This window comes from Rhinolophus sinicus, chromosome 6 (assembly GCF_057876585.1).
Source record: "Rhinolophus sinicus isolate RSI-liver-muscle chromosome 6, RSI-T2T, whole genome shotgun sequence".
NCBI classification, from domain to species: Eukaryota; Metazoa; Chordata; class Mammalia; order Chiroptera; family Rhinolophidae; genus Rhinolophus; species Rhinolophus sinicus.
Genome location: NC_142506.1, coordinates 31,061,392 through 31,088,562, shown reverse-complemented (window position 1 = coordinate 31,088,562; position 27,171 = coordinate 31,061,392). Strand labels below are relative to the sequence as shown.

The 27,171-nt window shown below is 37.4% G+C and overlaps 3 protein-coding genes across 6 annotated transcripts in view; 2 read left to right on the top strand and 1 right to left on the bottom strand.

The window, feature by feature from the left end:
- Nucleotides 1-301: 301 nt before the first annotated feature.
- FBXO43 (F-box protein 43) lies at nucleotides 302-10,707 on the bottom strand. Its single transcript, XM_074316712.2, is given in 6 exon segments — nucleotides 302-1,535; nucleotides 1,641-1,844; nucleotides 3,753-3,814; nucleotides 3,817-3,835; nucleotides 6,374-6,476; nucleotides 8,963-10,707. Coding segments are annotated over 6 exon segments (2,091 nt in total). The 5' UTR covers nucleotides 10,417-10,707; the 3' UTR covers nucleotides 302-1,286.
- A 7,102-nt stretch (nucleotides 10,708-17,809) lies between these two features.
- On the top strand, nucleotides 17,810-19,876 carry POLR2K (RNA polymerase II, I and III subunit K). 3 transcript variants are annotated; one of them, XM_019757638.3, is made up of 4 exons: nucleotides 17,810-17,888; nucleotides 18,526-18,595; nucleotides 18,935-19,027; nucleotides 19,677-19,876. In XM_019757638.3, exons 2-4 carry the CDS (start codon nucleotides 18,535-18,537, stop codon nucleotides 19,697-19,699), a joined length of 177 nt encoding a protein of 58 aa, XP_019613197.1. In that variant the 5' UTR covers nucleotides 17,810-17,888; nucleotides 18,526-18,534; the 3' UTR covers nucleotides 19,700-19,876. The 3 variants fall into 3 exon arrangements, with proteins under 3 accessions (XP_019613197.1, XP_074172949.1, XP_019613198.1); XM_074316848.2 differs by lacking the exon at nucleotides 17,810-17,888 and adding an exon at nucleotides 18,000-18,107; XM_019757639.3 differs by lacking the exon at nucleotides 17,810-17,888 and adding an exon at nucleotides 18,010-18,161.
- Nucleotides 19,877-20,190: 314 nt separating this feature from the next.
- Nucleotides 20,191-27,171, top strand: part of SPAG1 (sperm associated antigen 1) — a 60,622-nt gene continuing 53,641 nt past the window's right edge. For both annotated transcript variants that reach the window (XM_019757642.3, XM_074316847.2), the window contains exons 1-2: nucleotides 20,191-23,044; nucleotides 26,589-26,730. In XM_019757642.3, the coding sequence (XP_019613201.3) occupies nucleotides 26,591-26,730 (140 nt within the window). In that variant the 5' untranslated portion in view covers nucleotides 20,191-23,044; nucleotides 26,589-26,590. The remainder of the gene's footprint in view (nucleotides 23,045-26,588; nucleotides 26,731-27,171) is intronic.

Here is a 27,171-nt window from a genome sequence, read left to right as displayed (position 1 = left end):
ATGTGGAAAATATCTCAGGAAATTAAATAGATATTGGGAACTAAACTTGGTTAGAATCAAATAAATCAGAAAATGTGATGTAAAATTTATGGACTACATAACATATTAAATATAACTAACAATTTATTCATAATATTTATATTTAACCTCCAAAAATTATTTGTGAATTAGAAAGGACATGATAAAATTTAATATTTAGCAGTTAATAAAAAAAAATTAGGGAGTTAAACTACAAAATTAAAAATTAGGGCAGATTTTCCCAAATATATCCATATCTAATGCACACTTTAAAACTGTCTTATTAAAAAAATGTATAAGAAAAGCTACATTGTAAATCTGTGTATATAGTGTGGACACAGACATATACACACATCAGTTACCCAGACACAAAGAATTTATGAAACTATCTTCAAATTTTCCTCTGGGTTTTGTAATTTGTTCAACAGAACTTACCCTTCTTGCTGCTCTTCTATAAATGAACCACACAACTTCAAATCATTTTTGGAAAGAGGTACATTATAAACAATTTAATAAATTTTATTTTAAAAATCCTTATCTTTTCCAAGCAGCCCAAATTGGTCAGACTATTGATACCCAGGCTAGAACAAACAAATGAAAAATCAGTGACTATATTTCTGGAATTTTAAAAAGTACTTACATGAACTGTATGACTTATATAGTTTATTGACTAAGATTCCCATTGTGAATAACCACATACGTCTAATAATTTACTTTTTATGTCTTCTTATTTATCAATATTAAGTAAATTTTATTTAACCAGAAGTCTCCCAAATATGACTCTCACCAAATTAAGAGAAAGATTATAAATTCAGTAGAACTTCTAAAAACATTTTATTTATATTTCATTTCAAATACTCATTTTCCAAATCTATTAAGGCCATCAATCTCAAGTTCAAAATTTAATATTATTTGGAAAACTATTTTTTAAAAGTGATTGAAGTACATTTCATCACATAGTGATGAAATGCACAATTTTTAAATTTTACATGAAACAGTTAAATACATATATATGATAACATTGAAAATTCTTTATTTAAAACTCTAAATTATTAAAATGGATAAAAGTGACATAGTAAAATAAAAGTTTTTCAATACTCACCACTTTAAAGAAAACATACAATGACATAGATTATAATGTATACAAAATAGGAAATAAATCATCATCTGTCATTAATGGGAAAATTTGCATGCTTTCAAAATATTCATAATTTTAAGTCAGACCAAACGTTGCGTGGGGAAATGCTTCTTTTATATTTAAAGTCTCTTTAGAGGCGTTTTAAATTCCGCTTACTCTGGGCACTTCCTGGAAGAACATCTTTTCTATTTCTTGGATTTGCTGTTCCTCTACTACATTCTTCAGACCCATGATAAGCACACAAACATAACACACAAAAGTCAAAACCACAGGCTCTGCGGCTACACAGTCCCCTTTTCTTATATGGCTGGTACTTAGCAGGGGATTGGCACCTTGGGCAAGGTTTTAATGCTTCATCAATAAAAAGTGTTTTGGCAACCTGCAGTAAAAGCATATACACTAAATCTTCCAGTTTCATATCGAGAATCGCTTTATTTCAAACTCTGTAAATATTTCTTTCTAATAACTTACGATAAATACTCACCTTAACATATTCTTCCTGTTTACTATGTAAGTGAGTAACTGAAGAGCTTGCTATAGGTGTCAAAACTTCTCCCCAAGGAGAAAATGTTGAAACTTGTTCTTTCTGAGAACCTGGTATCCTAGCCTGAGCTTGTACAGATCTTAAAGCTGATCGATTTAAAACATGGAGCCGAGTGGCAGCATCCTGAACATTTAAAATAGCCCCCTGTGGTAAAAGACAAGAGGGGTCAGTACTATAATATCAAAAGTTCCAGGACAGCTTTCTGATGCACATGTATTTAAATATTTGGAACTGGTTTCACACCACTAGAATTTTCTCCCTAAGCCATTTCTTTCTAGAAAAATTTTTTCTTTCATCTAACATTTAAAAGTCGAAGGAATATACGTATATTAAAAATTGAAACAACAAATGTTAGCTTTAAGTTTGCATGATTGGTTATTTTTCTGTTTAAGGCATGGGTTGACAGACTTTTTCTGAAAAGAGCCAGATAGTACACATTTACACTTCTCAAGCCAGATAGCTGCAGCTACTCAACTGCCATTTTAGCAAAAGCAGCTGTAGAGACACGAAAATGAAAGAGCAGGGAGGGCTGAGTTCCAATAAAACTTAATTTAAAAACACAGGTGACAGACAAGATTTGTCCCTCAGACCAGAGTTTGCCAACCCGTTTTAAGCCAAGGTCTACGAAGAGGTGAGTCCTTTTTAAAGTTTGCTATGGGATATCATGGAATTCTTTAAAGGTTTCTTACCTTAGCCATATGTCAAAAGAGTAATGAGCCTGGTTAGACCATGACACCCAATTTGTTTGGCTGGTTTTTGCAATACTTGCAAATACTTAATTCATTTATTACCCTTAAGCTTTAACAGCTTTGATATTTTAAAAGGAGAAAAGGAAATCACTTTTATCTGAACTGGATTTCCACATCACTCAAATGTTCAGCCAAGAAATATTTTCAATGAGTAATCCTTACAGCCTTCTACTTTGTTAAAGTTGGTAGTGAAAACAAAAGTAAGGGTTTTTTGTTGTTGTGGTTTTTTTTTAAATTGGCATTCTTAACCAATTATCAAAATTAAATGTGTTGCGGGTGAGTTTCCTCATTTGTCCAAGTATAATTGTGTTTCCTCTCCCTTGATAGTCCACCATAGCCACAATTGGCTTCTAACAATGGGGAGACCTAAAACATGAGAAATTATAGTAGGATAAATATAGGAAATGAGGTTAGCTGGTCATGAAAAATTACATGATTAACAGTTTAACAACATGAATAAGTGTAATGGATGAATATTGGTTTTCAGAAATTAGAATAAGTAGTTGAAAATTTTCAAGGACTCAGTACATTTATATTACATTTTCAAGGACTCAGTACTCTTTATATTATATTTGTATAAATGATTTGCAGCGTAGGTCACGAGCACATCACACAAGAGCACAGAAGACAAAATTTCAATGGATTTTGATGCAGTTGTAAACACAGTGATTGTGCATGTACCAAAAAATAAATAGAGATATGTAGTTGAAGCAAATTTCAGCCACAGAAGAAGCATTCATTCATTTAAGAAATATTTATAGAACACCTAACGGTGCCAAGTGAATAAAACAGTCTAACCCCTGTTCTCCTGGAGCTTGAAGTGTGTGCTACTATCTCTGAATGACACAAGGCAAAGCAGTTAACTAAGGCACATGTTCGTCAACACACAAAATTTTTTAAACAGTCATCAACATGTTACCAGAAAACATTTAAAAGTGAGAGTGGAGTCACCTTATGATTGTTCATTTCCATAATTATAAGAAAACAGTGAAGAATACAGTAAATTTAGAAATTCAATGGAAAAGGTGCAGTATTCCAATTTTAATGCTCATTCTCACTGCTGCAAAGCAAACATAAAATTGAAATCCTATTAAACATAGCTGGTCTGTCTGTGCATTCTAATTTTCACACTAAGGAGTTTTCAGTGATACAACTGTGAGGAAAACCATTTAACAACTTTGTTTTGGTTCATGACACATTAGGATAATTCAGGTAGAAAGCAACCAGTCCATGTTAGAATGACAGGGCAAACAAAGGGCACCAGCAGGATGTCTCTGAGGAAAAGAAGGAACAGATAGAATACATGATTTGTTTGGACTTACACAGAGGAGATTTCCAGTTCTGGTGGATAAGAGGAGATGAATCAGGGCTCTGTATAGAGAAACACTAAGCAAAAAAGAAAGAAACTGGGCAATTATTAATTCTGGAAGTTATATAAGAAAAAAGGTATAATCATATGCACTACATATTACAGCTGTCAAAAAAGCATAATAATCTCAACAGTCAGCATCTAATTCTGATTCGCTCCCAAATGATGGTGTAGTTATATTAGTGTGGTTGATGTAGTTATATTTGCTCCCAAATGATGGTGTAGTCAAGATAGGACAAAGGGAGAAAGGCATTCAGAGAGGTGGGTAGCTAGGGAGTGGTAGTAATGGTGAGAGGTTAGAGAACAATCCCTTCACAGAAAAATGCCAAGAAATAGCAATAAAGCCATGTTATTTAGAAATGTGGACATAAATACCAGAAGGACCATATCTAAAAAGATATGTTAGGAAGGCAATTAATATCTTCACTATTATAACTAAAGACTTTAAAGTGATTGCCCTGATAGGACAGGAAGCAAGAGTAGGAAGGGAGAGGGCAGGAGAAGGTGTTTTGTTATAAGCCTCATTGTCCAATTTGATTATTTTAACCATGTATGTTTTACTTTGAAAAATATTTGAAAAGAAAACCAAAACAAGAAAACAAAAAGTACAGTCCTTTAAGAAACCAAGATAAAAAAATAAGTAGTGGGTAAGCTATGAAGATTAAATATTTTATATAGAATTACCTGAAGGGTTGCCAAACACAACAGGTTTCTTCCTTATAAGATATAAGGAGTACACGGAGCTAAAAGTTTAATATTAATAGGTTATGGCTTAAAAATTGTTTTTTAAGTCTGTCCTTAGCATGTAGAGCAGCACTTAAGAAAGATGTTAGAAAGGCAATTAATATCTTCATCATTTTTAGCTCCCAGAGGCAGCAGCTGTAGCCATAAGTAGCCAGGAGCTGTGAATAAGTCATAAAGCAACTAATCATAGGTGAGAAGATAAAACTTTTCCCCAAAGTAAAACAGATAGTCAAAGTTTTAGTTAACAGCAGGCCCTAATATTTCACTGTAATGAGAAACCCACCAATCTGTATCTAGGTGTTCATATTTGTTTATGCCATGCTTCATCTCAATTATTAATCAAATTAGAAATTTACTTATGTTATTAAATGCTTTTTACTAGAACAAGAACAAGGGGGTGAACTCTCAGAGTATCTTTTGGTATTATGCCTGAGAAAGGTCTAAAAGATGAACATACAATAAATATGGGTGCCAGAGTCAGCAGATGCCTATTACACCAAGTAGCGTCCCTAGGAAGAATTAATTAGCTTCTGTAGGACTTGTCTTATAACTTCAAAGCTGGACCTCACATCTTCAAGGGAGTGCACATTTATGAAGCTTTACGTGTACCGATCTGCCATGCTCACACACCTCCAGGCCTTCATATTCGCTATTCCCTCTGCTAAACACTATCCCCTCTCTTCACCTGGCTAACTACTAATTCATCATTCACCCCTCAGCTGAGATGCAATTTTTCTGAGAAGCTTCTTGATTCCCAAGTATCAAAAACTCCCTTTAGTTATTTTTTACTTTATTTATTTATTTTTAAATTTTTATAAAATTTATTGGGGTGACATTGGTTAGTAAAATTATATAGGTTTCAAGTGTACAATTCTACAATACATCGTCTATATATTTTATTGTGTGTTCACCACCCAGAGTCAGTTCTCCTTCCATCACCATATATTTGGCCCCCCTTTACCCTCCTCTACTACTCCCTCCCCCTTTACTCTCTAGTAACCACTAAACTGTTGTCTGTGTTTGATTTTTTGTTTGTTTGTCTTGTTCATCTATTGCTTTCAATTCTATATCCCATATATGAGTGAAATCATATGGTTCTTGACTTTTTCTGTCTGATTTATTTCACTTAGCATGATAATCTCAAGATCTATGCACCCCTATGTTCATTGCAGCATTATTCACAGTGGCCAAGACATGGAAACAACCAAAGTGTTCTTCAATAGATGATTGAATAAAGATGTGGTACAAATATACAATGGACTATTACTCAGGCATAAGAAAAGATGAAGTACTGCCATTTGTGACAACACAGATGGATCTTGCAACTTTCCTTTTAAACGTTCCAGTAGAACTAACTCTGGGCTTCCCCTAACACACCTGTATTGTAATCACCTGTTCACCTGTATCACCCACAGGGTAAGAGCTCCAAGAGAGCAGAGACCATGTCATAAATGTTCATCATTGGAATCTAAGCAACTGACACATAATAGCCACTCAAAAGACTGAATAGAAAATGCTATAAGTATATCTAATTATGAATGGATTCAGCCTATCACTACTATTCAAATACTGCTAACAGCACATATGCTTAAACAACAAACCCAAGAAGATGTTCTTGATGCTAGGTAGTCAACTCCACTGATAGTCCAGAAGAAAATAGTTTGGGAAAGGTAAAGAGTTTATAAGTGAACGTTTGCTAAATGGAAAAGGTTGGAAATTAGCAGTAAAACCAAATTAGGTTGTCCAGCAATATGGGATTCTTAGATATTTATAATTTAGGATCTATTTTAGGAAAGTATTATATACATTACCTCAGAATCTGTTTTCAGTTGTGTGATATAAAATTTCCTCCTTCGATTTGCTTTTTTATCTTGAACAATAATTTCACGCCAATTTCTGCTCACTTTCCAAACACTATAACAAAAAGATCAGTCCTTATGTTGTATATATTCCATAAGATTAACATTTTCTGCACTTGGCAATTAATAAGAAAAACTTTTTTAAAAAGATTTTGGACAGTAAATTTAAACCTAAAAATTTACATTAAAAATATGACTTGATCTATATTGTTGTTTCATATTGTTTTATCTTGTGAAAGAAACCCTATTAAAATATTAAATATATACCAGCATTATGTTGATAGATTATTACCTTAGAAACGCTTAAGGGAAAAACATAGTTTCACATAAAGCCAACATGAGTCCATGGGAAGACTGATTAAGAGCATTTAACTTTAAATGTTACACTAAGATTGAAAATTTGGAATATGACTTTAGCAAATGATTGTCATCTATAGCACAAGATGCTTTTATCAATTTCTCCTATTAATGTATTTAACAAATCTATCATTTTGACTACACAAACATATGATCAATCCTTCCTTGGAAGTACTAAGCACCAAACAATAAATATTATTATGGGTAGCACTACAAAGTTCCAATTTTATAAACCAAAGTTTATGAGAATGAAGCAGCTAAAGAAAAAACAATTTATGTCCAGTGGTTGCTTATTTAATATCAATAACTTTGACTATACTAATTATTAAAGATAATCCTTCAACTATTAATGTGGTGTTTTTCATAACTCTAATTTAACAAATCAAAGGGAGTAAGACCAAACAGTCAGTTGAAAAAAAAAGTCGCTTGTTATGGAGGACCCCAGTAATACTTGAGATGTCAACACTACTATTCTTCCAGCTACCGGGGCCACTTCATTTGCCATTGCCTCTCCCTAAACTACTACACGTACCTTATATCAGATTGATGAAGAGGAATAGGCAGAAAGGCACCCATTAAAAGCGAAGAAATGAACTATATAATTGGGTATTTGCCACAGCTATTAAAACTGACTATAACCTTAAATTACCAAGAATAAACACTGCTAACATTATACATGCATTCTGCAGTACACACACTATAAATTTGGAGGGCTGGGCAGGAGAGGTAATTATTGAAGCGTGACTCAATATCGACTACTCCCACAAATGAGTACCCAAAAGTATCACCCAAGTCTTATTTTAACTGGTCTGTAACCAAATATACTCTAGCATATAAAAATAAAATTCCTACATGTCAGCCATCTCTTAATCTTTTAAATGAATAATTTATCTCATTTGAACATTTTTAAAAGGTATACAAAATATAGGTGCACTAATATGTTTATTATCCTACTTGTTAGACCAAATACATTCCTAATCAAATCTTTTCAGAAACACTTTCAACCTTAAGAGTTTGTAGGAAAACATTGGATGAGAAATCAGAGGGCTCGATTGTAGATCCAGAGTTATTCTCATCTCCTTGCGTGACTGCTGGCTGGTCACTTAACTTCTCTGGAGCTCAGTTTCCTCATCTGCAAAATACATGACTGGACTAGATATCTCAGACTTCTAGCTATGAAATTCTACAATTCTCTGTAAGAGCTTCCAATTAATTCATGGCAGAAACATGAAGAAGGGCTCTAAGAGAAGTAGTGGCCATAAAAACAGCAAGGACTCAATGAATCAAACTCTCAACATATTCCTATCAAAAAGGAGGTTCACTAACTCTCCTGTATGTCCTCCCCAAACCATCAGTTCACAGAAATCCTGTTCCACATGTCTTCCCTCCTTCCTGGTCATGGCATTTCCAAGGGTCTTGTCTTCTGATAGTCCTGCGACTCCCCAAAATTGCCTGTGTAAACAGTCTCACTTTAGTCTTTGTAACACTACCTCCCATCCCAATAGTCCTGTTTGACTTAGTTTCCCTTTAATTATGTAGCAGCACTCAGTATACTGAAATCTCTGTGATCATAAATTCTTCAGTTTCTAATTCCTTGAAATTCTCAAATGCAATTAATTTCCACTGCTCTGTTAGCAATTAGAATGAAATAATCCATATTCCCTTGGTCTCTGGAAAGACCAAACCCTAAAATGAAAGCTAACCATTGTTCTTCAATTCTAAAACTTAAATAACTAAATGAGATCCTTTCTATGTTGTCATTTCTTAGTTACTATAATGCTTTACATTATTTCTGACCAAGTGTCGTAACTTCAATAGTTTACAATCTGACAACAGGATGTGAACTATTAAATAAATCATTAAATAACTTCTGTAGAATAAAGCTTGTCATATTGAAATTTTAAAGTTCAACTTTTAGGAACTCTCTTCCCAAATGACTGACACGAACTTTATCAAGAAGACTATATTGTTGCTTCTAAAGGCTTTAAAATGGAAGGAACTATACCAGTAAGCTCTATCAGGGAGTTCACAAAACCACCTTTGATAAATTGTAAGACAATCAAAGATAGAAATAATAAAACAAAACAACAAAAAGCAGGAAAACTACTCAGGGAAAAGCTTTCCAACTTTTTTAAAAAAGTGATAAAAGGCACTTTTACTTCAGAAAAAGAATATATTTCTTACCTGCATAGGCTTTCTGCAGTCAAGAAATCTAAAACCATTGCTAGAATATGCTTTAAATTTCTATATTTTAATTCTGTTAAGATGTCCAGTTTTTCTATGCCCATTTTCTTGCCAATTAGTCCTGCAAGTACATACTGCAGCAGAGCTATTTTCCCCCTGTCCGCATCTTCCAAGAATGCATGTGTACTGTTCTGCTGGAATCTTTTCCTTTTACTTTTCATAAAGAGCTCATGCACTAATTGCAAGGCTGGGGTCTTTGACAAATTCTTAAAGATCAAAATCGAATCCCCACTCTGACTGTCACTGCTCGGCTGACTCTCTGAGATGTCTGAAGCAGCTGCTGGTGTTATTTCAGAATCAGAGTGGGTGATCGGCTCTTCCTCTTCTGTCTCAGACTGTGAGCCTTGCTCTGGAAGGGTGGACAATCTTCTCAACCTTCCAAGACGTTTTGACCCCACTTTGAGCGTTCCCTTATGCCTCTGAAGTAATTCTTGAAAAGAACCCTCCTGGTCAGAGAGGGAATCTTCTGATTTATCCAAGCAAAGTGAGTCAAAACCACTATCTTTGGGTGTTGAAATATTGCCTCTCACTTCAGTTGAAGAAGAAAGCCTTTGACTCGCCTTAAATTTAATGTTTGCTACAAGGTTACTTATTGGGGTCACAAATATGTCCTCATCTGTTTCACACCTTGTTCTACTATGAGAGCCCAGAAGTTCCGGATATGGATTCTCATCGTTAACACATAGACTGCTATCACTAAAGTCATGGGTGACAGAGTCTTTAAAATTATTGCCCTGAATAGGAGATATACATTCAACTTCAAACAGGTTACAGTCATCTTTGGACTCATCAACTGTAGAAGTCTTCTGTTGAGAAAAATTCAGTCTCAATTTTTGACTGCTGGAACTTGCTTCTTCTGTTGTCAAAATGTTAGTAACTAAAGCACTAAAATTATTTTGCCTTGGAAAACCTGAAGCACTGCTTGGAATATTTTTTTCTAAGTTGAGAGCTTGGCTTACACTACTTTCTAGAGAACTATTTTGTGGTTCAAAGTCTCCCTTTAGAAGAGAAAAAGATACGTCCAGCCTTCTGCGTAGTAAAAATTTTTTTCCACCAACTTTAGGAGTTTCGCAAAGTTCTGGGGTTTTATCCTTTTTCTTCCTAGGGAAGACAAATCTCTTTTTTTGAGTAGGGGACTCTAAAGGATGTGTTAAGCCCAGACTTGAAGTTTCAGGATGTTCATAGTTTAATGTCAGACCTTTTTCTTCCTTTCCAAAAAATTCTTTATCTGTATTATCAAAGCTGCAGGATTTTAACAACTCACTGTAGCCACTATCTTGAAATGAAGATGTAGAACATAAATCTCTGAAGCTGGAGTACTTGAAATTGACAGTGGGCGAGTCCACCTCATTTCCTGCCCCAGTTTGAGCATGATCTGAATGCCTTTCTGACATCTTCAAAATCTGTTTTTACAAAGTGAAAACCAATTTTACTCTTCCTTTGAAATGAGTAGCCTCACAAGCTTACACCAAAATACATTGTTATGAGTACAGATAATAAATTTTATGGCAATAAAAAAGTTACTTTAAAAAACAAATCTACAATATACTCATGTGTATTTTACTTAAAACTACTTTTTGACATCATAAAAACAAAAACTTTCAGTTTATATATATTCAGACTAGTCTAAGCACCACGCACAAATATTTTCTTGAAATACACTTGAGAAAAAAAATCTGGTAGCATCATTTTTAGATGATTTTATTACCTTAAGATTTTAACAGCACTAAAGTACAAAATAGTAGTTTCAATATTCTAGCTTATTTGTGCTGGCCTATATCTAGTCAGTTGGAGAGTTCAAAGTTCTGGGATGTAACTAAAGCTGCTTAAAAAGAACTATCTGCTAATTTTTAAACAAGTCTTTAGGAAATGTGTCAAATGAGTGCTGCCACCAGATTTAACTGCAAGTTGGCTAAACAACTTCAGGATAGTGTTATGCATACTTATAATAGAGGCCTGTCTCAGAAATTCAGTGACCATTCACAAGGTCTGATTCCCACACTTATACCTTTGCTAAGACTCTGGCTCATTGATAAATTACTAACACATCTTCTTGAGCTAACCAAAACGAACCCACTGTCCCATAGATACAGGGCCATTTCACAGTCAGCATGTTATAGTCGTTCATGTCTCACCTTCTAAATATTTTGAGACATAAGGTCCAGTTGCAGGTTTGAATTCACAGACAACAGGCAACTATTTGTGGCAAACCCACCCTTTATAATATTCTTGAAATTTCAAATAAAGAATTCAAGTAAATTACTTAAAGAAGAAATGTGACTCAGTAATCATATTTGTGATGATACCAGGAAAGACTTAATTTTTTCAATAGTATCACAGCTCTTTTTTTTAGAAACTTGAATTACATCTTAACTCAAAGGAAGCTAAGAAAGTTATCATAGTTTTTGATATTTCTCCAGATTATTCAAAGACACTAAGACAACTGTCATTCTTTCAAAGTTTTCTCCAGACCAAACATGATTTTTCTCTATTAAAAGATCATATATTTGGTCTGGAGGAAAATCATATATTTCTGGAGGAAAATCAAAATATATGATTTTCCTCCAGACCAAATATATGATTTTTCTCTATTAAAAGAACTTTGGTTGGCTGTAATGGGAAAGTAATTTATTTATGCCTGTTATATTAAATATGTGAATGCATGAGCTTTTAAAAAAATTGCTACTCAAACCACAAAATGAAATAGTTTCTTTATGGTATAATGATCATTATTACTGGGCAAAGTATCTAAAGTGTTTTTCAACCTTTTAAACCTCTTTTCCTTTCTGGTAAATCTCACACATGTTTTATTCTGATCTAGAGCCCCACAGATCATGAGAATCACTGCTATCATCTGTACATGCTTACCAGGCCAAGACTATCAAACTCTGCTTTCTATAATTTGTATTGTATTTTAAAACACTTGTTTCCAAAATATTAAATTAATAAGATATGTGTTTTCAAATTCACCTTCACCCACAAATGTTTCCCTCTCCCAGAGAATCATTCTATGAAGTAAAAATTTTCACACGTCATTTGGTAAAATCAGGTCAAGAAATCCTTTTAAAAAGTTAAAACAAATATAACTATTCTACCACTTCACCACTAGGTGCCTCACGGAGCTAGATTTTGGGAAACAAGCAAATTGTTAGAAAACAAAGTGGGATGCAGATATATCATCCTCTCCCCCTAAAACCATAGGCTACTTGTTATAAACATACAAAAAAAAATTTCTTCTGACTTTTTTTTCTGTTCATCTACCCATCTGAAGTTGCCTCAAACTTCTCTGCTGTCATCATGTTCCTATTTCTACTACCCCAAGCCACCGGTCTCAAATAAAACTCGGTTTTTCAAGACTAAGTTTTTTATTATTTTAAATTATTCATGCAAAATTTACAGAATGCCCATTGGCTTACTTAATTTTTATTGATTCAACAGTTCACTGATGAATCAAACAAGCCTCCTTGATATTCAGTTTTTAACACTAAGCTCCTGATAAAGGGTGGAGAACACTTATCTCTACAGCGCTCTTAGAAATTTTTTTAAAATTTAAAAACACTTGTCAAATCGGAGAATGAAATACTTATTATTTAACTATATGAAAACCAAATCTCTCTCATTTGTTAAAGTGGAAAATCTTACCATCAGTAAATATTGAGCTCTTGGATGTCAAAGTTATGTAGGCTTCCAAACACGAAAATCAGTTTGTCTTGAAAATTCATGTCCAATAAATGCCTCTTAAAGAGAAAACTTTAGGGTGAACAATTAATTGAAACCAACTAATGGTGACTGCTAACATATGAAGGGTACCGAAAGTATATTTTGCAGGGATTATACCTAACCTTTGAAAGGCCTAAATCATTTTGAATTTCCTTCAGCTTTCCACATAACGGGGATTTTAATATCCTTGTTTTCTCCAGCTAATCTTAGAACTGAGGAAACATCCCAAATCCGGGTTTCTGAAAACGCAGTGTAAGCCTCGGCGCCGTCATTTACTCCCCCAGGTGCTCTCCGCTGGTGCGTGGGTTACGGTCTCACCAGGGCGTCCCTCCCGGGACCTTCCCCAGGCCCGGCTGGTGAGGGAGGCTCGACGGGGCCGCCAGGGCCCTTGGCCCAGAAAGCCCCCAAAGGCCGAGGGTGGATGCGTGTCACCTGGCGCGGAGCGAGTGAAGTGGACGGCTTCGGGGCGCTTCTCTAGTCCCAGCACCTGGAAAGCAAAGTGGGGCGCGAGGCCAGGGGACGCCCAGAGGGCCGCTAGCCAGCACACTCCTGGGGCTCCCCGCTCCTGCCCACCTGGAGACCGAGGGGCCGCCGCACCGATCCGGCCGCGCGGGGCACCGAGGCCGACGGGCGGGAGAGGAGAGAATTAGCGCTGCCCGGTGCGTCGGGTGGAGCCACCGCCTCGCCCCTAGAGAGGCCGGGCTATAGCAACCCCCACGCCACCTTCGCTTGGGGCCGCAGCGTTTCCCTCCTTCGGTTTGAACTGCCCGCTCCGAGTAACCGCTACGCCCCGCCCCGCCCCGCCCCGCGCCGCCCCGCGCCGCCCCGCACCGCCCCTTCCTCCCGCTCCGTGGCGCCCCCTTACGGCCACCCGGCGCCCTGCAGGATCCCGGCCTCCGCCTTCGCCGGAGGGGTCACATCCTCTCTTTCCCACCCTTCCACCCGCATCCGTAGCACCGCGAGGCCTTCTCAATCCGATGGGCTCTTCCTCTCCCTATTCTCACTTTGGGGAGCTTTATAAAGACCTTGGATGCCATTAAAAATAATATAGGGGAATAGTCGCTTGAAAACGTTTCCAGAGAAAATCAAGTATAAAAAGCAGGTTACAAACCGAATGACTCCTTTTGAGTTAGAAGTACAGATATACACAGGATAAGGTCTGAAAGATATGAACTAACTTAGTTACAGTATTTCTAAATAGGATTATGCTTGTTTTTTAGGCATCTAGAAGGGGGTGTTTTATTTACTGGGCACTATTATTATATGCCAGACTCCATTCCCAAGCTTCTTCCTAGTCTCCTTTTTCTGGCTTCTTTTCCTCTGCTTATTCCCTAAATGAGGCGTCCTGCCTCAGTATTTTCCTTATTTTACCATTCTGTGCTTACATAGTTCTCCTTCAAAGCCTCAGCCATTACTTTTAAGGCAGTAACAGCTGCTACCACCACTGCCCTCAGACTGGACATTTCTCCCCCGATTGCCCCTTAGTCATCCAAATTGCCATATATATAAAACCAAATTCACTAACAAGTATTAAGCTCCGACTATGTGCATACTACTGGTCTAGGTACTGAAGGGGCTCAGTGGTGTTAAGTGCAGTAACAGAGGAACAGTGGTAGCACAAAGGAAAGATGGATGAGCCAGCAGAGCTAACTTCATAAAGACCATGAAATGAAGTAGATTTTGAAGGGTAAGTGGTAATTTAAAAGGCAGTGAACAGGTGATTCCAAACTCAAAACAAAACATGCAACAGGGGGCCTGCCCGGTGGCTCAGGTAGTTGGAGCGCCATGCTCCTAATGCTGAGGTTGCTAGTTCGATTCCCACATGGTCCAGTGAGCTGCACCTTCTGCAGCTAAGATTGTGAACAACATCTCTCTCTGGAGTTGGGCTGCCTGTGAGCTGCCATGAGTTCCATGAGTTCCAAGGGCTACAGTGTGCCACTATGAGTGGCCGGCAACCATCATGAGCTGCTGTGGGCTGCCATATCCTGCCATGGGCCGACGACTGGTGACTGACTGCCTGACTGCCTGACTACCTGGCAGGGGGAGCACAAGGCTCAAAATACCAGCATGGGCCAGGGAGCTGTGTCCCACACAACTAGACTGACAAACAACGGCTGAACCAGAGTGGGCGGGGGGGGGGGGGGGCGGAAGAAAGGGGGGGGGGAGTGCAACAGGAAAATGGAAACAGGCACATTAGAGAAACTGTAAATAATTTGTTGTAACTGGAAACTAAGAGTTGTTTGAGGAAAGGGCAAACAAAATTCCCTCTGAAGAATCATAGTGATTCTGTTACTTGGAACCAGTCCCATTCTTGCAAAGAAAATCCTTGAGAAGGGGAAGAAGCCAAGTCATGGAAAGTTGTGGATGCACGTTAAGGGTCTGAAGTCTATCCTCTAGGCAATGCAGAGCATTTGAGAAAGACCACCTTGGTGACAGAATGGAGGACAGAAGGAAGAGAGGTGAGGGTGGCTGCAAAGAGACCTCTTAGGAAGCTACTGCATTACTCAGGAAGCTAGTGGGGGTGGAGAAAAACTTGGACTCGACATATTCAATTGGCAGAATCAACTGCATGGGACATGAGGTGAGAGAGTGAAGAGTATAGGTTTGGGAGAAAATAAGGTGAATTCAGTATGAGGTTGTTGAGATCCCTATAAGGACTTAAGGTAAGAATTGGTGAATTACACATTCTTCAAGATAACACCCCTCTGAAGCCTTCCACACCACACGCAGGTAGAGTGAATAATGCCCTCTCTAGCTGTTCAAATTTCTTCACAGTTGTTATGCCTTTCCCCGCCCAGCATTTTCAAACCCCCTTTTCTGCTGAATTTTCTCTGTGTAATTTATCACCTTTTAAAATACCGTATTAATTATTTATTTTGTTTAATGGTGCTCCCCACTCCCATACAAAAAGGGCAGGGAATTTTGCCTATGGTTAAATAAAATCCATGCAACCCCAACCATTTAAATATTTCCCTTTTCTCTCTCTGGTTAATTTTTCTTTAGATATTTTATTACAACTGAAAACTGAAAGAGCATATCATAACTTCCTTCTATCATTCAAAGAATAATATTTTTTTACAACCCACCAAAAGGGTAAAAAGACACCTACTTACATATAGCTTATCCTGGCTTTACTCATATACCCCAAATTTAAGCCACTGAGCTATGTTTTTTACTCACTACAGTCTTTGGGCTTTTTGCTTCATTTTCTGGATTGGCTGTCATCCCATTACGGAGCTCAGAATTCTACAAACCAGCTGTTTTCTACAAGATCAAATGTTTCTTTTGGGGACCATCCAGTAAAACACAATGGAAGACTTTTTCAGTCACCATGGCATTCAAGTTTCACAGAAAAATTTAAATGATTACATTCAAGGAAAAAGGAAAACAGAGATTCAGGGGGAAAATAGCAAGTTGCAGCTCCATAAATAACTACATTACAAGGAGTTAAAAACACTAGTATCCAAGATAGCAAAGACAAATGTTCTCATTAGGAGAAGGCAATGTAATGATGTCATAGTAAGTGCTCAAGAAAAGTTATTTGAGACCATTGACAATAGCTACAATTGACCATGCTCCACAGTAATCCTAAAACTACCAGTTCCTGCTGACAAGAAAGAGGGTGTTGGATCTGGACTAGCATCAGTATGAACTCTTGTTAAAATTTTGGATCTTCTTGCTACTTGTAGTTACTCTACACTTCTGTATGGTTCAGGACCCATTTGTATTCCACACATAACATCCATTCTGATCTCCATAGACTGTGTTATGTGCCAGAACCATCTTGATACCTCAACTGGAGAGTCAGAATCCAGAACAGCTTGCAATGATTAAAGTGACATATTATGTATCACTCCATCATCTTCCTCTTGATTATGGTTTTATCTAATACTTCTTGTAGGGAAGCTTATTTTGACTATTTTATTGGATTACTTCTCTTTGGTTGAGAGGAGAGGTACTTTGTAAGAGAGCTGATGGTCAAAACATGTATGCTCTATGTCAACCTGTCTGTGGAGGTAGAAGCAGAAAATTTCGTTATTTCCCTGGAAATTTAAAAATCGGCTGTTAGGAAGACTGGGAAGACCAAGTTAAATCTCTCAAGCTGGTCTGTGAAGGTGCAACTAGTTGGAACTTCTTCTGGAAGTAAAATGTGAAGTTCAAAATTCTCAAGTTGCTGAATGGAAGAAGGGAAAGCAGTATAGCTTGTTTAAGAAGAAAATGAAGACATAACAAATAAAGGGGAGAAAGAAAACTGCTTCTCCAGTTAACTATAATAGCTATTAACTGATTGAATTTTTAATAAAATTTAATAACTTCATTTTCTTCTTCTAAGTAAAATACCTGCTGTGGAAGAAAAGTGTAAATGTTGTGAACCCAAGTGATATTAATGTCACTGTAATTTTTATCTTTGAAAAAACGTGCCTCCGCCGGACAGATGGTTTTCTTCTAGGGAGTAATACATGGGACTGAAGTCGGGGAGGGTCAGTGGACAGCTACTGCTACCAAAATCCCTTAGTTTTAAGTGGGAGTAATTTGATGTGGCTGCCCTCACGCCCGTCTTTACTTTAAAACAAGTACACGAAGTGGGTGAGAGGGATGACAGAGGTCTAAGAGAAAGGGTTGAAATGCAAAAACAAAAGTATGCAAAAGATAGAGGTCGGCTGCTCTGCTGCACCAGCGCAGATACCAAACGACATGAAAACTATCTGAAGAGTGCTTTCCTACGTGAAAATGAGCGGTGGAGCTGATTCTATGCTCCTTGGTGTGACGGTTAGCCTAGAATTCCCCGGACACTTGTCATTTCGGTTTCTCTCTAACCCTCTGCCCTCCTGCAAAAGTAATCCTACCGACTTTCTACCGACTTCACTAGTAAGAAAAATAAACCTCTTTCGATTTGAGGAACTATTAAATTCTTTGCTTTCATGAAAAATGAAAATAGCTGAAGCCGGAACAAGCACTTCTGCCCACAGTCTATGCAAAGTCCCCGTTTATCCGCCTGGCTCAATTCGGCTGTCTTTGCCCTGCCCGGAGAGGAAGGGGCGGAGCTCCGCTTGCGTCATTTGCTAACGCCGGAAGTTGGCTGCGACGCAACGACGAGCTGCGAGCTGGAAGGGCGGTGTGTGACGAGTTTCTCGGTGCTAAGTGGGTAAGGGATTAACGGGTTGGGATTTGGGGGTGGGCATTTGGTCCAAAACTGGAAAGACACTGGGAGTTAAAAAAATCCGGTGTGGGGTTAGAATTGGGAGAAGGGAGGGGTGGAGTCGTTGCTGGTAGCCCTTTGCCTGGTTTCTTTCAGTGTAGCTATTTGGGATTATTTCTTTATTCTTTCCTCACGTTCCGGTCGCATGTTCCTCTGTTGAGAGATGTAAGTTTTGGCCATCTGCTCAAGTTTGAAATAATAGAATTTGTACTAAATGAGGTGAGCTTTGCAGTCAGTTCTGAATCCTCCTGCCTCCTAATAGTTGAATAATCTTCCGCAAATTAACTTCTCTAAGCCTCAGTTTCTTCATCTGTAAAATAAGAGTAATACTTCCTAGGCTTGTTGCAAACATTATAATGAAATAACCTGTATAAATGAAATAACACGTGTAAAGTATTATTGTGTCCAGTTTGGGGGTGAGTGCGCGGCAATGCGTTGTTTCGTCCTTTTGACCTACGCATAGTGTTTGGAAAATTACAGATTAGGAATTGGGATCTTTTTAGCTTTCTCTGAGAAAAATGAGGGCTGGTTGGATTTGTGAGGAGCCCCTCTGTGATATTCAATATTGAGTTTGTGATTTCAGGGACTAACTATGGACACCCAGAAGGACATTCAACCCCCAAAGCAGCAGCCAATGATATATATCTGTGGAGGTAAGAGTAGCACTTACATTGAGAGCATTTTACTTCAATTTTTTTGAAATTACTATATTTCTCTTTTGCTTAAATGAGTCACTCATCTTTAAAGTTATAAAGCAAAACACTTTAGCAACCACGAACAATCCTCACGATAAAAGTTCATTTTCTCTCCTAGAAAAAGTGTATTATTGCCCACAACTATTTTTTTCTTTCCTCATTAATACATTGGTGATAACAACATACCCTTGAGATTGAGTATATTTTAGTGCTTTGGGTGAAAAATATGGTTAAGATAATTTGCTTGTCCATAATGTTTTCCTTTTAAACATTGAATAAATGTGTTTTCTTTCCTAGAATGTCACACAGAAAATGAAATAAAATCCAGGGATCCAATCAGATGCAGAGAATGTGGATACAGAATAATGTACAAGAAAAGGACTAAAAGATGTATCCTTTTAACTATGCTTTCTAAATATGAGGTAGGAGGAAGTTAAGAATAATGCTTGGGTTGATAGTTAAAGACTAATCTCTAGTAAGAATGGTAATGGATTACTTACCAAAAAAAAAGTCATGATCAGCATTTTCATGGACCAATATGCCAATCTATAGGCATATACTAAATAATCTGAATACTAGTTGATTTTGGTTCACAGAAGTTCTGTTTTTGGAGGATTCTATATTTAACTAAGTACTCATTATTGAGCTTGAGTTTATGGACAAACTAAATTATAGAAGGAGAAATATAGTGTACATGTGCTACCTAATGGAAAAAGTGAGGTTTACAAATTAGTTGTAAGACAGGGTAAATTGTTATGTGGTAATTGACAATATTCTTAAATCAATAATTAACCACCTTTAACATTACTTCAGTGTTTTTGGTGCATTAGTCTTTTGTATCATGGAAAGGAGACTAATAAAAATTTAAGTAGTGTTTTTTCATTTCCAGTTGTCATAGTAAATAATGCATTCCATACTTTTGTGCATTTTAGCTTAAATAACAAAGTGGCTTATTGTAAAGAGAAAGTGACTAGGAAGTGTTAAGTCTTTTATGTAATTTTTAAATACTTCTTTTGTCCTTAATTCACTTTTAACACAGTGGTGGTTTTTGATGCTCGGTGAAACATGGAATTCGGAGGAATATCTTTGTATTTGGATTTGCTGTTAATGTTGTATAGCTTTTGATTGGTGTACTTATCTTTATGAATACTATATACACATGATTTCATTTTAAAAACCATATTGTATTTAGGTATCTATTAATAGTTTATATAAAGAAATTTTTTTGTTGTTCAATTACATGATTTGTAATTTAATTTTTTTGTATATGTCATCTGACATATGATACAGTGTCAGTGATATACAATGAAGGTTAAAAGTGCTTCCCCAAACCACTTTTAATCAAAACTTAGAATCATTGGGGCCCTTGTTAAAAATAAAGTTCTGGGGATCTCTAAAGGTCTAGTTATGTAAGTTCCTTGGAAACCACTGTTTTATATCATCAGCTGTTTGTAAAGTCTCCAGCATCACTTTGTATAGTATATACCAGTGCACTTACTGTCAGTGTGCATATGTCATTTTGAGTTAGGTTTTTCATTTGTTACTTGAAGTAGGCCTTTCTGTATTTGTATATAATGCTTGACTACTTGGTAAATCTTGGGCAAAGAGAAAGAAACTTTAATGGTTGTTTTCTGCAAAGCAAAAACCAACATCACATAAAGTGGATGAAGCAGACTATTAAGGCAGGTGCAGTTCCCAGGTGTAATCACTCATTAAATAAAAATAAAAAAAGGGCAAAAAAAAAAATCTGCTTTCAGGATATAAAAAGAACAGGGATTGGTTTATACTGGATAAATGTTTAAAACTTTTATCTTGATCTTAGGGATATGAATACTCAGATACTCCATCTGTTCCGGGATTCCATTATTACAGAGCATCATGTTGGCCTCCCTAACATTCATTTTAAAGATCAGATATATTCCAACTTTATTAATAGTTATGTGTGTCTTTGACATTCAAAATATTATATACCATTTTTTAAAAATCTGTATTTTTACTACCATCCTTGAATACTAAGTTGTATAAATTTATTATGTGCTATACAAAGTACTATCATTCTCAAATTTTAAAGAGTGCTTCGTTGGTCTATGTTTTCCTTCTAGCCATGGCTTTCATAATTTTGTAGTTCTGCTATGTTTCTTCTTGAACTTGTCCTTAGACAAAAGAGTACCAGTAAATAAGGTATCTCTTTATGACAGCCTCTTAAACAAACCCAAGCTCACCAGATAATGTTGCTCTTAACTGTTCTAATTTCATAGGATTTTTACGTATCAGTAGCTTAATTGAATATTGTTATTTGGTTAATTAGACAGCTGTTTAATGGAAAAAGTATTATCACTGGAACTCATGACCACCATTTCAGTCAATTATCTGTTTGTGTCCACTTCATCTATAAAATGGAAGTAATTTTACCTCTTGCCTACCTAGACAGTTTTAAGAAAAAAATGGTAAAATAGATGTAAAATTGCTTTTAAAAGGTTCTTTCAAATGTGCTCTATAAATATAAAAATCAGTTAATCAAAACTTGAGGTTAACATATATGAGGTGTGATCAAACAATACGGTGAATGTTTAAATTTAAAAAAATGTATTACAGTAAAAGACATATTGCCATTAATCCCCCTCGCTTTGAACACACTTATCCCATCACTTGCCACTTTCTGAAGCACTTCTGGAAGTCCTCTTTCGTGAGTGTCTTTAGTTGTGCTGTGATGGTTGTCTCCATGTCCTGAACCATTTTGACTTTGGGGAAGAGCCAGAAGTCGCATGGTGCCAGATCTGGTAAATAAGGTAGATGAGGACACACCGTGATGTTTTTATTTGACAGAAATTGCCATATACCAGAAGTGATGTGTGACACGGAGCATTTTCATGATGAAGGGTAATTTACAGCACACTTAAAAACACACCTGTCAAGTGTAGCTCACACCCGACTGACTGCACCAAACAAGTTGAACCTTGTCACACACTTCCTAAGGTTCCACGTGCCGCTCCCTGTATTGAATATCCCTGCCTTTCTGTCAAAAGGTTTTTTGCAAAATAAAATGAAATAATCCACAAAAACTCATCCTGTTAGCCTATGTAACTATTATCACCATTACTGAAAGTATTATTTGCCACACAGATGATTGTATTGGCCTTAAGATTAGTCTCCCAGCTGGTTTTGCTGTCTTCTATACTCTTCAGATTGCTCCTTCTAAAAGACAAATTTCATGGCACTGTCCTGCTGAAACTCCACAGTGGCTCCCTATTTTGATAAAATCAAAACAATTGCAAATAGTATATTTGGTCTTTGATTATCTGACTCCTTTCTTTATCTGTCACCGGTCTTTGATTATTTGATTATCTGTTATTGGTCTTTGATTATCTGTCACCACTTCAACCGACTCTCAATCTTTTGGTTCTAAGGAGATGTTTGCAGCTCCTTAAGCAGGTAACAGACATTTTTTCTTTTTTTGCCTGTGCCTTTTCCCATGGCTTGTCTCTCTGCATGATAATGACCTTTTCTGGTGTTCTTCACCAGCTTCAGGATTTTGAAAGGTTGATTTATTGTCATCTAGCTTCTAGTATTGTTGAGAAGTCCAAAACCATTCTTAATCCTTTGTATGTGATCCACTTTCTCGCTGGAAACTTAATTTTCTTGGCCAGTGCACTGAAATTTTACAGTATGTGCTTTGGTATGGGTCTGTTTTATTCCACTGTTTTGGTCACTTGGTGGGTACTTTCAATCTGGAAACTTAGGCCCTTCAATTCTGGGAAATTTTCTTGAATTATTTAATAACTTAAAACTGAATTTTCTCTAGATCTTTTTTCCAATCTAATATTAGACTTCATTGACCTAACTTTCTCATCTTTCATTTTTTTCTTTTTGCTCTGTAAATATTCCTTCAGTACAGTGTCTGACTGACTCATAACCAGCACTCAGAAAATGTTGAATGCATGAAGAGAGAATCTTGTGTTTCATTTACTCTTTTGTATAAAGGGGAGGAAATAAGTAAATATAAGTTGCAATGTAGATATCCTGAAACGTTTAATCATGTTTCTGCATTCAAGTAGGAATAGATACCAATTTACCTTGCAGACAGCAAAACAATCCAGAACAGTAACAGCGTTTTAACTCCACCTAAAACAAATTGAAAGGCAAAAGAGGAAAGAACTCACATATTCACTCTTTATTTCTCCCCTAATGCTCCTCCTTCCTGGTGGAGCTGGGGCCTGTAAGGCCAATCAGCGGGATGTTGGATTGGGGACTAGCCAATCATCCCGCAGAGGACTTATTTCCCGCCCCCTCCAGTCAGCGCTCGCGCACGGGCGCTGAGGCGGGGAGACACGCCCCTCCGCACCTGCGGCGCACTGGTTAGGTGTGCGGCGTCCGCGTCCTCGGTAGGTCGCGGGGTGTGGGAACTCGGTGAGTACTTGGCCTCCTGGAGTAAATTACTCCTCCCATCGCAGTCCCTCCCTCCGAGCGGGGCTGAAGGGCGGACGCAGAGGAGCAAATGCGCTGTGGGACTTGAGTGAGGGAGCGCGTTGTGGGCTGGACATCCTGGTGGTGGGAACCAAACTGGAGGGCCGTTTCCCGCCGCTGATGGTGGCGGATATTTGGGGCGGGGGGTGCGCAATAAGGGGGTTCCCAGCGGCGACCAGTCTTGTTGACCAAAGCTAGGAAGTTTCAGAGTCCTAAACTGCCCACTGACCGTTGCGGGTTGCCTGTGGAGCTCCTGGATCCCGACCGATACCTGGTCCCTCCACCCTCTCGAGCCGCGTTGTACATAGAAACCGTTGCTACGCTTGGAGGGTATCATTTCCTTTCGGCCTCCGGCTGCAGGGGGAGCTCGACCCTGTGGATGCAAGATGCCTACGTGGGAGATGCTAGGTGGAAAAAAACGGTTTCCTGTTACTAATCCATCGCAGTTTGCACAGGAGGTATTACTGATAAGCTGAGTAGGAAATACAGGAAATGGATGTGGATCAGAATGATGGAAAATAAATTAAATCCAACTATGACCAGATTACAAACAGATGGAAGAATTAGAGCAAATGTATAAGTATTTTGGAACTTGAGAATTGATATTTAGTGGTCTTGAGAATGTGTATCCTACCAAAAAATGATAGTTTTCCAAAAGGATTCTCAGAGAAATGTTAAAACAGTGCTCAGAATGAAATTTGTTTGATTAGGTAAGAGATGTCTATCATTTCACATGTTTTTTACTGTATTTTATTCAAATCATAAACTCTCAGGAGTTGCAAGACTCCTTCAGTACGAGGTGATCTATTTTCATCCCATTAGATGCTTAAATCTATCCCATCAAAGGTCCTCCAGCTCTTTGGAAAAATTCTCCCAAGGCAAGCTATTCTATCCTGGGCAGCATCAATAATTTAAAAGTTCTTTATTTTGCTTTCCTATACCTTCCACCCTTATGACTATCCTTGTGATGGGAGACATTCATCATACTGGACCAGGCCGGTATGGTGTGAAAGCCAGTCTCATTTCTCAACTGGATCTCATCCAAATGCTGACAAACTGTCATCTATATTCTATACTCGAATCAAAGCCAGCAGAATATGGAGGAGAAGGCGACAGAGCATCCTCTTTTTTCTGCAGAGATCTAGTTGATAAATGACCAGACCCCCAGAAGGCTGGCATGCGGAAGGAAATACTTCTAATGAAGTAGACCCATTGTTACTTATTTTTAAATGTATCATCCAGTATATTTAAGTGCAGTGATTTTAAAAATTGTTGACAATGCCTCACAATAAGAAATATATTTTTCTTTACATCATGTGCATTTATATGTACACATCTTTATAATTTCTGTTTGTGTAAACATGAAATAAAATTTTACAAAATAATATTTATTGGTATGTGTCAGGTAATCTGATTTTTTTGTTGTTGTTCTATCTCAATATAAAACAATGCTGATTGAAACTCACTAATTGATTTCGTGGATTGCCACCTGCAATTTGATAAGCATAAGTATGATGCTTAAGTATGTGAACTCTGTGGTTGCCTACTGAGACTCACATCTTCAGTTCACTGCTTAATAGCTATCTGACCATAGGCAGTTTACTTACTTGAAACATCAACGTCCTCATCTGTAAAATGGGAGTCATTAATATCCTATATGAGAATGGTTTTGGAGAGTAAGTGAGATAATCCCTGGCACATAGTAATTTAGCTCCATAAATGTTAACTATTGTTACTGTTTCCTGTTTAAAAATAAAACCTACCTAATGCAGTAGTTGTGATATAGGATTCTGGTGTCTAGTGCCCAGAGATCGCATCTCACGTACCCAAAGAAGGAGAGCGGAGCAAAGATTTTTATTAAAGCAAAAGTATAGCTCTCTCACGAGAGGGGGTACTGGCAATTGGGATGCCCCCTGACTAAGGCTAAAGGCTCTTTTATACTTTCTCTTACGTGTTTGGGGAAGGGAGTTGACACCTTTTGATGGATTTTGTCTATCCAATGTGCTCTGTTTGTCCAGCCTAAAGGGATTTACGGAATAACCCATTTATCCCTAGAGGAATGTTACATTGTTGCCCTGTAGCGAATGAGTCATTCCAGAATCTGGAGTTCCAAGAGATGGCTGCCTTTGTTTATTTTACCAGGGACTTCCCTGTTTACCTAACAACGTGCTAACTAACCTGTCTCAGTTGAAGGATTGAGGTAATATATGTACAGTACTTACAGTGGTACTCACATTAAGAGCTATGTATCTGTTGCTGTTATTATCATCATTAGCAGCAGTATCATTAGAGTGAAATTGCATGACCTTCTTTTCCCAGTTCAACTCAGCAAGTGTTTCTTAAGAGGTATAAGGTACTGCTTATTCTGCTAGTCCTGAGTATATGAAGATGAATAAAGTACTCGTAAGATCTCTCACAATCTAGAAGAGGAGACAGAGAACCATAATTAGAATATGTGCTATATGCTATGAGAGAGGTCTGTACAGAGTGCCATTAGAACACAAGTCGGGGGCTGTTCATTGATGGGAGAGGGCTGCAGGGAATGGGGAAAAGGGTAATGTTAAGGAGAGTTACAGCAAGGATGTTACTTATGTTTGTGCTGAATCATGAAGGATGGTTGGGATGTTAACAGCTAAAGTAGGTCATTTAAATCAACATTAAAAGATACCCTAAAAACCAGATTGAGTACTAAAGCGGATCAGAATATACCACTCCCAAATAGGCCACTTTGGCATAAGGATTATTTTGAGCTGAAGAAATTAAACAACAGGAAGAACCCTCACCCTTTGCCTAAAAGCAGGGCATACATTTCCCTCTATGAAGGTTTTCCCTCCTCCCCTCTCCCATATCAGGAGGAGGAGAACAATTCTGACCACAGTAGAGAGACAGTCAGCCCTGAGATGAGTCTGCATAAACAAATATTAAAATAACCCTTTCATTTGTTTCTTCCACAAATTTACTTTCTCCTAGAAGCCAAAACATCTTTTCCTTCTGATCACTTCGCCACAATTTATCACCCTTTGTTAAAATGATTAGGCTCTCAGGCTGAACAGTGTCTTTGGGTTTTTACTTTTTTGTGAAGCCCCCATGTGCATATAAGATAAACCTTTTCTCCTGTTAATGTGTGTTTTCTCAGTTTAACTTGCAGGCATCAGTTACTGAATTTAAATGGGTAGAGGAAAGTGTGTTTTTTTTTTTCCTTTATAGCACCAAAACATGTTTTGTCATTGTATTTCAACTTTGCTTAAGTAAAGATTAAGTGAGATAATCCATTTGTGGGACATAGTAACTTTGCTCCATGAACGTTAACTGTTGTTATCAGGAAGAGACAGTTTAAAACGAGTAGTAGCCTTCCTCCTTGGAAAAAACACTCCACCTCCTTTTCTACAGAAATGAAAAATAAATATTACAGAGTACCTAGATGGTTATTACTATCCAAATTGAGTATTATATATATTAGATTCTTGTTTTCCTATATATATTTTAGCCATGACCGCCAAAGATTATTCATCATTGTGGGGCTTTGGAACAACAAAAACATTCAAAATTCCCATTGAACACTTGGATTTCAAGTATATTGAAAAATGTTCAGACGTTAAACACTTGGAAAAAATTCTTTGTGTGCTCAGGTAAGCATTTAAAAATTATTTCATATTTCAGTATGCCAATTTAATTACACTTGTTCCCTTCAAAAAGTCGAAGCTACATTAGAAACATTGGAGAAAGTTTTCAAATTTTGAGATTGTTTGTTGTATTTGCCCATGTTAGGTTGCAAAATAGTGATTTTCATCCTGTGGTTCATTTGCACGGTTCTGGCTGGATTGACTTCCAGTTTGTGATTTGGGCACTCTTCTTACTTCCTCCACATTTTCTAGGAAAAATAGCTGTGAGAGTAGCCAGTAGGAGGTAAGGTTAGCTCACCAGCCTACACTGATGAAGTTTTTTGGCACTCTTCCACTTCTGCCAATAAAAGTGGGTGACTCACTGCGAGCTGGTCCTATGAAGGATGGTGGGGAGGCCAGGAGGCAGGACCGGAAGGCAGGGAATCAGGACCTTCTCTGGGTAAGAGC